Source organism: Pyxicephalus adspersus, chromosome Z (genome assembly GCF_032062135.1).
Source record: "Pyxicephalus adspersus chromosome Z, UCB_Pads_2.0, whole genome shotgun sequence".
Lineage (NCBI taxonomy): Eukaryota > Metazoa > Chordata > Amphibia > Anura > Pyxicephalidae > Pyxicephalus > Pyxicephalus adspersus.
Window position 1 is genome coordinate 1,055,272 of NC_092871.1, and position 17,039 is coordinate 1,072,310.

At 44.7% G+C, this 17,039-nt stretch overlaps 1 protein-coding gene across 1 annotated transcript in view; it reads left to right on the forward strand.

Moving 5' to 3' along the window:
* Positions 1-17,039, forward strand: part of LOC140343773 (connector enhancer of kinase suppressor of ras 2-like) — a 209,799-nt gene that overhangs the window by 118,173 nt on the left and 74,587 nt on the right. Inside the window, exons 4-6 of the mRNA XM_072430646.1 lie at positions 2,964-3,051; positions 7,771-7,812; positions 15,804-15,923. Coding sequence (XP_072286747.1) covers positions 2,964-3,051; positions 7,771-7,812; positions 15,804-15,923 — 250 coding nt within the window. The remainder of the gene's footprint in view (positions 1-2,963; positions 3,052-7,770; positions 7,813-15,803; positions 15,924-17,039) is intronic.

Sequence of the window (17,039 nt, forward strand, 5' to 3'; positions counted from 1 at the left end):
CCTGAAATACTCTGCTCTGCTGGAGGACTCTGCTCCTTCCTCTATAACTCTCCTCTCCTGAAATACTCTGCTCTGCTGGAGGACTCTGCCCGTTCCTCTCAGTTTCCTTCCCTAAAATGTGGAACATGCTTTAGTTTCCCCTTGCCACATTTTATTCACCCTGGCAGTTTAGGGGGAGATTCGAGCTCTCCAATGGCAGGTCTGTTTGCTGTTAGTAATAAAAATGTTCATTCACCCTTTCATCTTTCACCTCTCAGTTTTAGGAATCTGTGAATGGCCGGTTCTGTTTTTTCATTATAGCGCACAATGCGCTCGGCACGTCTGCTCTGCAGGAATAGAATGACGTGACCGTGGATGTCCGGGGCGCTCGGTATTCATGGGTCTCGTACTTGTCATCCTGGCGCAGCTGCGGGCAATCCGCGTGACCTGGTTCAGTCTGCTCATATTAGACTCACGCTGCCATTAGACGCTCGGCCTTCCAGGGGGCCGCACAGCACCCCTCCCCTGAGTGATCTCTGCTTTTATGAATTAGCCTACATCAGAGAGGAAACTTTTCGGATCCTACTTTCTGCCTGTCATACAGCTTCATTCCCAAATGTCTGCATTATATTTAATGACCTTTAGATATCTATGGATTTCTGTGTTTTGGCTTTTTAACCAAATTATGAGCAAATTGGGGAAAAAGAAACCAAACATTGTGCACAACTAAAGGGTACCTGTCATCAGGGAACTGATTAGACCTCAAGGTATATTCCTGTATCAGCAGACGGAGGTGCTGCACGCATCGGAAGCGTTAGGATATGAAATGTTACTAGTATATAAACTATTCATGCATTCTGGGATACCTAGTTTATCCCATTTAAACTCACCTTGGATTGACCGATCTAAGTTTTTCACTTGCATTTAACATAAATTATTGTGTTTCATTTGATGTTCAATAAAATCCACTTAAATATACTTTTGTTTGCCATAAGAAGCCCGACTTTTACTCTCACTTTATTTTCAATCATCCCCAAACATGGGGTTTGCATAATTGTGATAATTTACAATGTCAGAGCATAGATAGGTCTTGCCATTCCTTGTTACCTTTCATATCCTGTTTTTATAATACAAATTTATAGACACAAACTCCCCACCAATGTTGGTGTATTCTCTATATGTATGTATATTCTCTCTGTTCCATGTCTCCCTATATGCAGGCACCATATGTTGGAGTGATGTATGATGATGGTGGGAGGATAGATTTCTGTGTGTCTCTGCCCCTCCCACAATGGGGAGATTTCCCCTAGTAGTTTGTGTCTCTGCCCCTCCCACAATGGGGAGATTTCCAATTGGGAGATTTCCCCCCAGTAAGTTGTGTTTCTGCCCCTCCCACAATGGGGTTGGGAATTCGCGAGGTCAGGTGCTGGTGTTGGACGAGAAGGGTTGACTCACCTCCCCAAATTACCCCAAAGGTGTTTAGGAGGGCAGGGCTGCCATCAGAAATTTCCAGACCCCATACTAGGTAAATGTCCGTGGCCTCTGTCCTCCATGTTTAAAGGATACAGGCCCAGTGCAGAAGTACCCCTTGTCCCTTACCCCTGATGGCAGCGCTGCAGGAGGGTAAGGGTCAGGGATCTGTGCCCTTCCTCCTGGTGACCCAATGTCTGTATGGAGGGGGCTTTGTACCCCGGGGGTTATGAAGGAACAGAAAAGGGTCCTTACCAAACTGTGACCACAAGGCTTGAAGAGCCCAATTGTCTGCAACATCTTTGTATGATGGAGGATTACCAGCACCCCTTACTGGGGACACCTGAACCCCATATTTTGGCGAGGGGTTCCCCATTCATTTAGTACACATGGTCATAGGGTGAATGTTTGGCATTGTTTGTTCTTACCTCTGCCCACCCATAAATTATAGAACGAGAAGACATAACAGCCCCCCCCCCCCTCTCCCATCTATTAGGAGAGGTGAAGTTGTCTGATCTCTGTAATGACTGTAAATTGTTGATGGAATTGGCGTCTTTCACATCTGTGTTCACAGATTCCCCGGTGTGTGAAACATGTCAGCGATATTCAGGATAAACAGACAACGCTGCCGGCTTGTATAATGCTCAGGATGTTTGTAGTGATCCCAATATCTTTATTCTGATCTCATTACACAGCTTCTGCAATTCTGATTACTTATCATTTTTATATATTCCCGAAAAGCTGGCCACTGATTGGTTACACCCAGCTCAGGTACCGCCCACCTCTGGGATACAGGAAAGCAAAATATTAACAATGTAAATCTAAAACCCAAACTGGTCCAATGATTATTGGATGAAGAGTCGGGGGGTTTTTTGCTGCCGCCAATTGGAAGAGGGAAATCTATGAGTGGGGACACCTGTTCTATCCCTGCACTTTGGAGAGATTTCCTCTTCCTCTGTGGTGCACAAATCATGGCAGGGACTGCAAAAATGTTATACTAAGAGACTGGAGGCGGTTTTAGCCCTTCCCTTTGCTATCCAAGCCAAAATTTGTATTGGATTTAGATTTACCTAAAGCAAGGGAAACACCTGGGCACATTCCCACCCACACCCCCAACAATACACCTGGCCACACCCCCGAGAACAGTTCTGCCCACATCTGCATCCCCCCCATCTGACTGTCCCTCAGTAACACACCTTGTCTTGTTACCCTCATATTTGGCCACACACCTGTCCTTGCCTAACATCCACATCTCAGCCCCCCTGGCTCCATCCATGTCCAAACCCCAAGCAACACACCTGACTGTACACCTGGCCACACCCTAAACTTTGACACCCCAGTCATAGTGATGTGGAAGCCGTGCCTGGCACCATAGTTTGGAGGGTGTCAGGCAGTGAGCAGTTATTTGGTTGCTGTATTGATCTGTTGGTGATATCAGTAAAGCCATTGGCTGATCTCGGGAGGGGGGGGGGGGGGTCAGGTACAAATAATTCATGTTTTTTTTCTCCCTCCAGGTCTCCGTTTGTCAGTGTGACGGAATATTCACTCCTGAAAAATAACATTGTACAACTGTGCCTCGAACTGACCACCATCGTCCAACAGGTGAGACGTCTGCATCTTGTACAGTGATGTGATTGGCAGATGGGGCCCTGGTTATGAGGGGCCCTAATCCATGACTTGTTTGTCCCCCATCACTCCCTAACATGTCAAACCTTCTGCACGAATCACCTGAAGTGTATCAGCAGCCAGCCTATAGGAAAGAGAATGGGGAGGGATGACGGTGAGTGACGCCATGAAAACATTTATTATGATCAGAAGGTAATTTGTCAGCAGGTGAAATATAAATCTGTGACAACTCCACTCCAAAAATATCCTTCCTGAGATCTCTATCCTATGACTGGAGAAATTCATGGCGTCGTAGGAGGGAGATTACGGAGAGGTGAAAATATTCACCTACAAAGGGCGCATTAGCTGCGTAGAGATGAAAGGGAAATCTGGAAGTTGGAAATCATTTGGTGTAGGGAGCTGCCAGATACAAACTGATGATACAAAGAGATGCCGCCGAGCTCCGCAGATTCTTCAGTTCTCAGGAAAATCTACCTAAATGTTATTATTGTCAAGCTGCACATTTTGTATGAGATTTACTGTGATAAGATTCATTTCAGGTGAATGTGCAGGTTATGTGAGCACCCCTGGGGGGGTCCCAGGGTTTTATTTACCCCCTTGCTGAGCACCTGTTACCAGTGTCACCATTCAAAAGCTTTAAAAGAAATGATGTCCTCCCCATTTGCTTGGAGCCCTAATATTTATGAATTGATTTCTCAGCGGGCCGTATTCCCATCCAGCAGTTTGCGCGCAGTGAAAGAGACGCACTGGGGGAATGGGGGGTTTGATATGAGCTCGTCATGGTCGGGAGGCTCTTTGATGTTCTTGCAGCCCCCGTCCTCTCTTCTGCAGCAAGAATGCTATTCAATTAGTCCATGAGGTTGCTTTGGCCCCCGGCACTTTTCCTATGTGTTCAGCCAACATAAAAAGCCAGCGTCCCCCTCCCAGCTCTCTGCTGCGTCTCAGCTCCCCCTCTGCAAATCTGCCGGAGACTTCAATAAAATAACATCAAGCGGGGCGCAGCTTGTAGATCAATTATAAGAAATAAAATCACATGACAACCAAAAACAGCTGCACATGTGAAGTGTGATGAGGACAGATATGAGGAGTCATGTGACCTGTGCACGGAACACATAATGAGCTATCACTGGGGGGTGCGGAGCCCATGGGGTGAATCCATCATATGGGTTTCAGCTGCTCGCTGTTTTATTAATTCTGAACTCCCCTCCACTGCAATGTCTACCGGAGGTGATAAATGTGGTGATGTACTTACCTTAGTCCTGACACTCTAATGTCCCCCCACAGTCACACACTATTATTATACATTTATATAGCTCTGACATATACCGCAGTGCTGTACAGAGAACACACATTAGGAGATATCGGCCATGTTCAGGCTGTGTGGTGCAGTTTCCATCTGATAGATTTGTCCCCTGACTTGGCCATTTCGTCTTTTTGTCGGGCAGAGGATAATTTTCCTGGCTTATTTGGGATATTATTGGGAATTGTTGGGGCCGCACCCCCCGCCGTGTGACTGCGCTCTCCTCTCCCCATTCGGCTCTATTAGGCGCCATTATTGCAGCTCGCATTGTTCTGAACTTTTTGGCGGCTGAGATTTTGTAATAAATTGTTCCTTTTAGCAAAGAAGAGTCATAAAATCTAACACAGACAGGAGAATGATTGAAAAACTCAGCGCGGCTTCATCCCCCGAGATTAACGCCAATTCCTCTTCACTTTGAGTAAAGCCTGAATATCTTAACTGGAAAATGTAAAATCTCCGATGAGTTCCAGGGACCCCGGCTGTGAGTGACAGTCCTGCTGCAAGATGAAATAAGATGCTAATCGGGAATATCAGAGGAGGGCTGCCAGCGTTACACATAAAAGGGCAAATCCAGTCAGTCAACTGTGATCACCGTCCAGGAGACTCTGCAACCGCGCTAAAGTCAAAAACTTCACTTGGTTAACTATAGCAGTAATGGCGGAGTCACTGGTCACATGATCCACACTTGAAAACTGCTTGGAATCCTTAATGCATGGAAATATCTGTAAACTTTAAATTTACTGGGCTTTTTATGTATTTGGCCCCCCAAAAATCTGGGATGTCCTTTTACAAACCCATTACTGACCCCCCCAAATGCTGCAATACTTGCCTTCCACATTTTGTGGAGGCCCTAAGCTGTTTACATTCCAATATTTCATTCTGTTGTAATCAAATTGGCTGCCTGGAGGCCGGGAGAGGTAGCTGTGGGCCCTACAGGTATCGCCCAGTGCAGGTAAGTTGTGCCACTGGCTGCAGGTGAGGGGCCCTAACCCTGACAAGACGCAGGGCCAACCATGTGCGGAAGGCAAACCCAGAGAATGAGGGGCCCAGCACAGAGTGGTCAATGGGGGGGCTGGAATAGGTCTTCTGCACCAGTGTAACCTGTGTGGCTCCTGCCATGGATTCCTGGCTGTCCTTGTATTTCGGGATATTGCGCCCTCCCCTCCCTATTACATAAATGCGACTCCACTCAGATGTCACAGACCTGCAGGGCCACAAACTTTATCTTTTAGAAAATGCTTAGTAGTGGCTGATGGTCCCAGAGGCACCAGGGGCCCGAATAATGCGACAGCGCAGAGAGTGAAAGTGGAGATACACTCGGTTTATGTGAAACCCTCGCAGCTACCGCAGGAGACATTCCCTCCAATCAGATGGAGCCAGATGAATAGTTCAGCACGTCCTGTGTATGGGGGTGACACGGATATTGCTGGGGGCAGAACAGTGCCAGAATTCCTCTACATATGGCAGGCTCTTCCCTGGGGGGTCCAGTCTGGAGAATGGTGCTGCGTGTTCCCATCCTACCCAAGTACCAGTCTGGTTCTGTACAGACAGGCTGGGGGAGGGGTGTTTATACTTTAATTGGATCAGACAGACTGTAAGTACTTCTCATGATAAGTGCAGAATACCCTGTGCTGTGCTGGTTTGCTTTCTTTAAAAATAAGTGGTCCCTGGGGGGCCCGGGGCCACTCATCAATGTCTGTTCCTCAGAGGAATGACTCTGGGAGGTCATGGAATCTGCATGGGGACAGTCAGGTATGATTATTGGGATGGATGGTAATAGCGCTCAGGATGAGGCCGGCGCTCCGCTGTGCACAGCCGCCATGATTTAGCCTGGTAGGGGGCGCTCATGAGAGGGGTCCTGGGAGGTGAGGCCTTATTATAACAGCAGCTTCAAAAGGAACCTTGAGATCATCGCCAGGGTCAGCACATCTTCTGCAAAGAGATATTTTTATATTTTCAGCTTCCCAGACATTAAAGGCGAATCTAACACGGACGGTCGGCCCTCTGGAATGTTGGGGGGGTGAAACCTTCTCATCTCATTCCTTCACAAATCCTACAATGAGGGATTAATGATCATTATAGGACAGTGGCTGGTACTATACAGATTATTCCTTTTCCTCTGATTGGCTGACAATACAACCAGAATATGGAGCAGGGAGGGGTATTCTGGGTGCCAAAAAATACCTCGGGCGACATTTTCCAGGCTAACGAAATGTAAAACTAAATTTCCAGAGATATAAAACCCACCACTTGCCACCACAAAAATGTCAATTTGTAAGTGGCATTTGTATGGCAGTCAGGCCCTGAATTGTAATCTGGTACAGCAGCACTCACACTGGGAAAGGGAAGCGCAGCACAGGGGGGGCAGTTGTGGTATTTGGGGTCTGTCAATGACAAGCCTGGGGCAGGGGGTGACCAAATGTAGAAATAATCCAGGTCATCAATCCGGTTCCCATTGTTTTACATTGAAATTGTGGGGGGATTTCTGTATCTGCAGGATGATAGGTGGGGGTTATTTCCTTGTGGGGGGGGGCTTTGAAATATAAACTGAGGGTGAATTGCAACCCAGGACTGGGGTAAGGGACAGAGAAAATCCCCAATATCTGTAGGCATCACACAGTTCAGACTCTGGTCAATGGGAGTCGTTTAGGAAGTGTGAGAAGGCTTTATACCCTGTGGGGTAAATAAATGGTGTAAAATAATGGGACATATCCTCTGATGGGATGGGGTAATTACAGCCCAGCTAAACCCACCGAACACAGGAAATTCGTACAGCACGCTGAATGATAATATAATGTGGGGACAGAATCTCATGAGCCAAATGTGCGTCCACACTGCACTACAGCTATTTCCTCCTATCAATGAATTCAGCCAGTGGGCGGGTCAATCAGATCATGTGACACTAAAACTAGAAAGAATAGAAGATTCCAGACTACATTACCCAGCATCCTCATATGACAGCATTAAACGCGGGACTTATGAGGAAGGATGGGACTTGTAGTCACAGGAAGTAGGTGGTGAGCAATTGTCTGACCTCAGTCTGGTAACAGGAAGCTGCAAGACATGGGAGGTTCTGGTTCCCCCATAGTGAAATAATATTTATGTAAATGTCCCATGATTCATTGCTCCCCCACCGCCTGGCTGGGTATAGATTTGTCCTGATGTTGATTCCTCACTATAGATTGGAGGGGTAATGTGAAAAGTTCGGCTAATTAATGATGTATATGAATCCTGGATTCCATGATAATTATCTCTCTGCATTGTATGAGGAGATCCCCCCTTTAATAATATCTGGGGGAAGACAGAAAAAAATCCCCTAGCTGAAATGACATAAAAATGAAAAGATTGGAGGAGATTCTGATATCTGTGTCACCTTTTTGTTTCTCTCTCTGCAGGATTGCACCGTCTATGAGACAGAAAATAAGATTCTTCATGTGGTGAGTGTTCATTTTCCTTGTTATCAGTGATTGGGAAGGGTAAAGAAGAACTCTGCATATAGAATTCAATGGCAGAACAAGATACAACCAATCAGCAGTTCTGGCTCAATTGGAAGGGGCGTATACTATGCAAATTACAATTGTCTGGGCCTGCCCTACCATTAGATCATTGGAGACAGAGAGAGGAGTGGTCAGCATGACCCCGCCCCCATCACTGCCTTACTATAATTGGCATTGGAATGCAAAGCTTCTATTGGATGATAGGAACTGATCATTTTGACACTCTGAGAAGGGGAGGGGCCACACATTGCTCCTATATATTTTAATGCTTTCACATGTGTCTGGTTATTTCCCAGATTGGGTGTTTAAAGTGGACCGGTAAGTATGATAACCCTGAGGATGGATAACTGGAGAGACCGCAGTGCCGACCTCTCCTGGAGAAAACGCTGCACCGTAATCCCCTTCAGTCATCCCCATCCATGCCTTCAGCAGATATCACATGACTAAATGTCTAGGCCCTTGCGCTGTGAGCAGCACTGGAGGGAGCCTGGAGCATCATTTGTCCCTTCTTAGCTTCTTTCTCCCTGCACTCCAGCAATGGCTGCCGGGCATTTCTCGGGATGGGTTTCTTGCTGGTGGACGAAGCCGGTGCAATGTCTGCCACAATGACCCCTCATAGTCTATTTGGTGACAACACAAAGCTGGCAGACATTGGTAGATGAGTTCTGATGAATATTTTCCTTGGTCATATACAGCTCGGTGATATATAATAATTTAGAATCTGGGGCGGTGTAATTACCCTGCGCGGTACATATAGAACACATAATCAAATTGGCGCCCTTCTGCGGGAGCCGTCTGCTGACATTTAAATTACCAGAGAAGCTGCGCGCTGATTTCCTGAATAGAGGTGTTATTTCCGTGTCACTTCTCAAGCAGCGAATTTCCATAAAACAGCGCGATGACTCCATTGTGCGGCCGCCCGGCATGTAAACAAACATTTCCCAGCCAAATGGTAACGCAGCGCTCAAGCTGAGCCTTTCTTATCATCGTCTGTGAAGGCGGAACTCCGACACCGCTGATTGGTGGAAAGGATTTACAAACATTGCTTCTATAGATACAGTACAGTGAGTGTTGTCATTCTAGAAGAGGAAGTGGGTTACTGGCAGGACCACTAGGTGAAAATCAAACACTAATGCAGCTGTCGCATCTGAGGGCTGGAAATCTGCAATATGTGACATCTTCCTCCTGGTATAGATCAGTGATTTCCAACCGGAGGTTGCTGGGGGTTCCTAGCAATGAGCAGTTTGCCCCTCTCAGGTCAGTATAAGCGACCCCAATGATGTTTTTGTCTATCTGTAAGGGTGACATTCTTCCCACTGGCCAGCAATGTAAGAGGAATTCTTCCCACTGACCCCCACACTAATATACTGTGATCTGTGGATATAATAGAAGAGGGGCCCTGAGACCTGAAAGTTATGTCAAAGACCCCCCATGGTAAAGAAAAGATTGAAGTAGTGTAAGCCGGGCCGGTGGCTCTAAGTGGGTATTATGGATCATTCTCAGTCAGAGGGATATTATTATTATTATTATTATTAATAAACGGGATTTATATAGCGCCAACATATTACACAGCGCTGTACATTACACAGCAATCAGCCCCTGACAGCTGAAGGAAATCGCAATGGTGATCTGGGTACAATGACCCCTGACAAGGGTAGGTGGGGGGGTCTAAAGGGCAGCAAAACAAGGGCCAAATTGTTATGGCTGGAAGATGGGTCTATGTGGTGCTCCCGTATGCTGTGCTTAGTACAGACCAAAGTGGGCCAAGGAAGGACAATCGATGAACAGGTGACCGGGTCATTGGTACCCGAGGTTGATTGGAGGTTAACCCATTGATGGGTTGAGATGAGTCTCTGATTGCTGATAAAGTGCTGGCCCTGAGAGGAACGGGTCTGATCTCACAGAACAGAACCTTACAGCGTGCGGTGAAGCCACAAGACAGAATGGTCATGCTGACCCCCGGCCTTCACCAAAAGTGCCTACAATGGGTATACAAGCATCGGAACTGGCAGCAGGGTGCACCATAGGAAGGCGGCACGCCTGGTACAAGGGGGATGCACACAATATTCATCGGGGGGTTTCAGTGTTTGGGCTGATGAATGTTTATCTACCTGTTCCCAGGATGTAACCAGAGCTTCTGGTAGAGGGGGGATTTTATCATTGTTATCATGCCAGGTACCATGAGTTGTATATTAGGTCGGCGCTGGAGAAATGCTAAACGGTGCTGTGATAAGAAGCTGAGGAGGAAGATCGGCCATGATGGTCCATTGGTGGATTTTATTTCAGGATAATGAATATTCAGGGAGCAGCAATCACCATGCTCAGTTCATAAAGAAATTCTTCCTTTGCACTGCATCCCTTACAGCCCCTTAAAAAAGAATCCCCCCAAACATCTAACGCTCACTGCGGCCACCAAACACCCTGCCACAGCGGCACATTTTATATGAATCATACTTCGACCCCAGGAAGCTGTCCGTGGCCACCAAACGATCCAGTGTCCTTGGACAGATATAATGGGTGCAGTGACACCAAACAAGCAAATGCTGCCATTGGTAACCACAGTCACCCTATGGGCGGGAAACCTTACATTTGTCCCCTGACTATAAATGGCCGTCATCAAACTTTATTAGAAATCTACAATGTAACACAGAACCTCCCAATGTTACTACCAGGGGAAACCCAATTGCTGAAAAGTGTAAATGTAATTTTCACAGTGTTTTCAACAATTATGATATATTAAATTATTCCTTATGATCCTGTCATGAAGATCCTTGTTCAGGAACTTCCTGCTACAAGGTGACAACATATTTACTCCATCTCCATGTGTCACTCAGAGGAGGTCTATGTGTGCTTTGTTTGGATCACATCTTCTGCAATCTGTATTAAAGCTGCAGATCAGATTCAGATTATGGTCCCATGGAGATTATTTATCCACAATCACCGGGAGATCGGTGACCCCATCACACAGACTTCTGTTTATCCTTTCAGTAAAATTCCTTTTTTTAAAGATCTGTAATTACATTTCGGTATTTTTGTGATGATCATTAAGGGAAATGTGACATTACTGCAATCTTTCCGAGGTACAAATCGTATAACGGCACTATTACCATCTTCTTGTTTAATGATAATGAAGCCGGAGATTTTATCTTTATGAGTTGAGAAGGAAAAAAAAAAGCTTTTTATTAGTTTGTGTCTTTGCGCTGTTTTATATGAAAATAAATCAACATGCGGACTTGGCAATGAAGTTTAACTTGTTTATATTTTTCCTTTCCTGCCCCTCCCTCCTTCATCAATATGCCAAGGAAATTTTTTCATAAAACCTAAAACCTGACCTTCTTCTACATGCAATACTGATGGATCATGGCTGACAACTTGCACATAGATGTCTATAAAGTATATAAACCGGCCTCGATATTCTACCCATTCTACCATTAGATTTTACAAAGTGTGCTGAGCCTACATAGGCAAGTCATTGAACAAAACTTCCATTTTCCAGTATGTACCCCTGACTTGTGTCTCACTTAACTTGCCCGTCCCACACTTATATTTAGCCCCACCCCCTGACCGCACACCTGTAACTAAGCCACACCCACTTTTGTTCCCTGCACATGATTCTCCGTCACTTTTTCCTAATTATAACGTTGATTAGCTCTGCTTCTTTTCCACACTGAGGAAGGTAATTACTAAGCACAGTCATCTAAAAGCAAATTGCAGCTCTGATGGCGACCGGAATGATACCAGAAAATCAATTTACATTCTGCTGCAACTTCTCTGAGATTCACAAGGCAGACGGAGCCCTGGGAAGGTTTTGTGCGTTCTCGGGAATTAGAGGAGAATCTGAGATATAAAAGGCTACAACACCAATTGCTGCTTCTGTCATCCTCGTTCTTCTCTTGTAGTTTTATTATCGATCTTCAGAACTATTACCGTGAATCCCTTTAGATTCCTTTACTTCCCTGTCCTAGCAGAACAAATCATGTGATGAATATTCCGACCTCTATACAGAACAATCATGGAGACAATACGAGTTCTTGGAGGGTCAGATCTGTCATTGATTTTTATCCTTGTTTTGTTTTGTTTATAAATCCAGTTTGCTGAGTTGGAGGTTGGGGGGTTTTCTGTGTTAGGGTTCTTTTTTTTAACTTCGGAAACAAAAATTTCCTGGATAGTTTGGTAAAATAGGAGTTTGTGTGAATTGGTACCAAGCATGTTGGCGCAGGATGAATGTTCTGAGGCTCTTGGGTGAAAGTCTTTATAAACAGCCCCCTAGGTTTGGGCAGCTTTGCTTTGTGCCGCCAGGTGGCCAAGGGTTGGGGCAGGTAGCCGGGGAGGGCAGGCGTCGGAGCGGGTAGCCAAAGAGGACGGGAGTCAGGATGTGTACCTGGGGAAGGACAGGAGTCAGGGCAGGTAGCTGAGGCAGGTAGGACGGGAGTCGGGGCAGGTAGCCAAAGAGGACAGGAGTCAGGGTATGTACCTGGGTAAGGACAGGAGTCAGGGCAGGTAGCTGAGGCAGATAGGAGGATGGGAGTCGGGGCAGGGGGCCAAAGAGGACAGGAGTCAGGGTATGTACCTGGGTAAGGACAGGAGTCAGGGCAGGTAGCTGAGGCAGATAGGACGGGAGTCGGGGCAGGTGGCCAAAGAGGACAGGAGTCAGGGTATGTACCTGGGTAAGGACAGGAGTCAGGACAGGTACCTGAGGCAGATGGGAGGACGGGAGTCGGGGCAGGGGGCCAAAGAGGACAGGAGTCAGCAGGGGTATAATTGACAAAATAAAAGAGGGGGCGAGCGTGCATGCACATCATTAATATGTAAACACCTCAGTGGGGCGAGCCCACCCCACTGCACCCTTGGGAGTTGGGGCAGGTAGCCGATGAGGTCGGGAGTTGGGGCAGGTAGCCCAGGAGGTCAGGGCTCCTTTCTAGCAGTTGAGATATTTAGATGCTGTCCACTGGATCACACAAGCCTTCATCCATGGATGTCCTGTGAATCTTCTTACAAAGCTCAGCGGAACCTGGCTAGTTAATCTAATCAATCAGGATCCATGAGAAAATGTGTTTATTGGGCTAGAGAACTGCCAATCATTACACAAGAAACAGATCCTAGTACAACATATTTACAAGTCAAGTTACAAATCTTTTATCTTTCACAGTAAAACACTGCACATCATAAATCCAAATGGCCAGGCACAACCTATCATATATAAACAACTTATCATATATATATAATAAAACATATCTCAGAAAACTCTCCGCTTTACATACTCCATGTAGCAGCTTCCGAGCAGGTTATCATTGCTCATAGAAATATAAAAACATATCTGAAGTACTCTGCAATGATCATCAATTTTTACTCCTCCAAAACATAAAATTGATCCAGAATTTCTTGCCCCCCCCCCCCCCCCCCCGGCCTTCTCATTGGATCAGTGGAGTAGATGGAGATTTCCACCCAACACTTTTTGCATTTATCATCATAGCAGTCAGTGAGCAGTTTCTCCATTGATGTGGATATTTACCCAGTTTTACACGTGTTTTCCTTTTCATCTACATTTTCCCAATTATAATAACCCAATAACTCCTTTTCCAGCCTTTTTTTACAACATGGATGAAAGGAGCTTTCAGAATTCTAAAACACTTCGTCTTCTCCAGTAAACAGAATGTGAGCGGCGCTGCGTTCCCACTGAACTTTGAAGTCAGTTTTCCTTGTCAACACTGGAAATGACATGTAATTATTCCTAATCATGAATATTCATCTGTAATTCTTAATGATGCCTCCTGAATTCTGAAAGACTTTTTACTGCTCGAAGAGTTCGGAGATCTGGAGAAAAAAAATTCTGGAGCTTTGTTAGGTTCTCTGTATACACCGTGCAATGACAAATGAGAAAAGAACCTTCAATAATCAATTCTTTTCATCATCACAACCTTCCTAATCAGGACTTTGAAATTGGAGAATTGTGCAGAAAGATGAACTTCTTCTGACACTAAATACAGATGTACATGGGGAGGGTCGGTAAATTCGGCCTCGTATTCCCATGAATTGGGACAGAAGGATGGCTTAAAGCTAATGCAGTTCTGTGATTTCTGACTCTGAGATTCTGTGTTGAGGCTGAATAAAAATGCTATTTTTAGCTGGTGAAACAATAATGTATGAATTATTGAGTATACTGTGAAAGTTTAATGAGGAGATGCAATCGTGAATTTAATAGGCCCTTCTCTGCAGATTTTCTGTTCTTGTAAAACTCAGACTAAAATCTTCCATTACATTATCTATGGGGATTTAGTAAAACAGAGAGCCAGATGAAGAAGGGTAACCATAGATGGCGGATGTGCCACCAATGTGCTTCCTCCCCCCTTCTCAGGAATAGGGAACAGCTCGGTCACCCCGAGATTTCCCTGGTACCAGAACGCTTTATTACCTCTAAACTTCCCAATCCTTACCAATGTCATATTAGGAGGATCGGCCACTAAGGTGCAGCCTTGGACTGCGTATTTGGAAAGTTGTCACATGACCTAATGCAGCTATTTGGATGTAATAAGAACATTATTCCCCCTACACCCACCAATCAAATTCATACTGTAAAGGCAGATGAAACTATGATTGGATAATGTGGGGGAGGCTAAATTCAGAGTTTTGGGAGCTTTTTATTTTTAAAGTGGTTTTCCAATTATACTTTTTTTGTTTGTTATTTGAGTCTATCATTTAGTTTCCAACACCAAAATGTCAGACTTAGGTTTTTCAACCCTGAGAACATGTCATGTGTAAATGAGGATTCTTGGTGTCACTATTGTGTAGATTTGGCTCTCTGGAACCAGGGACCCCCACAAAGAGGAAGGGGTGCAAGACAATCCCATGTTATAGACCAAGGTGTCATGGCAGCCACAAAGAGGAAGAAGAATATACACCCAGAGGAAATGTTTGATTTTGGAAACATAATCCCCTTCTAGACATAAAGTCTAAATAAAAAGGTCATTGTATGGCTTTACTAGAATGTATCCACCACAGTTCTGCCTTAACTTCAATACTAGGGAAGATGGGGAACACATGGCCAATCCAAACCCAACCAACCAGTCCTTTCCTAAACTTGTGAGGGCTAAAGAAAGTAGCATGTAAAATGTTCCATGGTGTGGTGGTGATTGGTGGGTGTGGGGATATGTGATTGTTCCCACAATAAGTGGTTTATTATGAACACCACAAATGTGAATTCTGGGTATGTGGGAATGTCCGTGTTTGGTGTAATCATTACAGATAACTGGCTGCCATAATACAAGGTCACCCCATCTAACACAGAAACTAAGAAGAGATTGTCGGGTCAGTTTATCAAATAATGCAAAGAGTAAATGTCGGCGGTCAGTCCTCTCCCCAAGATAAAAATGATTTCAGTATATAGTATATTATATACTGGTTCAGAAATTTTCGTTTTTGAATACTTTTTATGTAACTTTTCAGTTTTGTAATGAAAGTTATTCTTTGGCCTCTTATAGTTTGGTGTGGTGCTCAGTCTCTTGTTTTTTGTGAAACAAATTTCTGTATCTTTTATCATCTTTATTTGTAGCTCGGCCTTCAGTCCAATGATAGCAGAGCCGCACAGAAAGGTGATGTCAGAAGTCATATCAGCCGCTGTGTTCTAATGGGTAATGGGCAGATATTTATTGCCCAGCAAATGTCAATGACTGCAAATCCCACTGTGATTGATCTCTGAATGATGAAGGGCCTCCAACATCCTAAATGCCCCCTTGTTCTACTGACCAGTCTTCTCCTTCTACATCATCAGATTAGGATTGGTCCCCCCCAGTCATCCAATACCAGGAGAACCGAGAGGTCCATTTAGTGGACCATCAGTTCCATTATATCTGTGCATCTTCTTCTTACCCCATTGCATTGTTGTGCTGGTTCCAGATCTGCTGTAACATTGTTCTTGTGTTTTCTATTTGTAGTGTAAAACCTTGTCTGGAATCTGCGACCACATTATTTCCCTGTCATCCGATTCGCTGGTGTCTCAGTCGGCTCATTTGGAAGTTGTCCATCTCACGAACATCATGCCAAGCGAAGGACTGGTAAGTGCCGAGTTATTGCAACGTGTCAGGTCAGTGGTTTTATCTGGAGGGCAATGGCTGAACAGAAGCAGAATCTTGTTTGTAAATCTGAATAAAAACCTTGAAATGCAGAATATTTGTGCCGTGGTGATACAATGGAGCCGTGCAGTCATTTTGGGTTTATTTCTACTTATAGGAAAGTTCACCCTTCATTAAAATCCATCCATTGTCTCCTAAATTACGTGCAAAGTTTTTAGTAATAATCTGAGCCCGGAGTCGCATTATAAATAACTGAAACATTCCTAATCGATATTTCCTGTGAAGAAAAGTTGAATCCTCCATTTCAGCCTCCTCTATGGAGGTCTCTTATTGGATTCCTGCTCCTGGGCCAAGCCGAAATGGAAGAATCATTTTCCTGTCTGCATTTTTTTTCCAAACCACAAACTGCACAAATGCAAAATATTGATTTTAAAATTGCAAATGAAGTCAGAGCTTCCCGTCTTCCCTTTTTAATTATGCAGCGTTAATGTGGCGCCGTCCTTTTTAAAGCCATTACTAATTATTTTGATCTTTTAATCTATATTGCAATTAAAAGTCATAAAAAGGAGATCTCGCTCTGTGTTTGGCCGTCATAAAATTGTCTCTCTGGGCGCACGTTCCGTGTGACTGATGATGGGAAATCGATTGGCCTTCCCGTGAAATTGTTTCACAAACCCAAACCTGCCGTCTGTAGGAGATCCGGAACTGATACAATAATGGGCAATTAACAGACGAGAATATGATTTTATTGTAAGAGATTTTAAGGTCACCGGGACACTTTTACGGGTCACAGACTACGGCAGGAAACTCCTTCAGTGCTGCTAAATTGTCTTCTGTTTTGTGGGGACAATGGCGGCATTATGTAGAACGTGATTCCCATAATGTGTTTTCAGAAAACGAGCATGAAAAGGAATGTAATGGATTTACTTGAAACCAAAGAACAAATTAGTGATATAATGAAGCTTTCTAGTCCCTAGATATGGTGGTTACATTTGTTTTGTTTTGTTTTTTTTGCACAAGAAATACATTTTCTGCAAGTACAGAAGAATACCGCCAGAATTCCTTTGTCTTTGTGAACTGAATTTCAAACATTGTTAT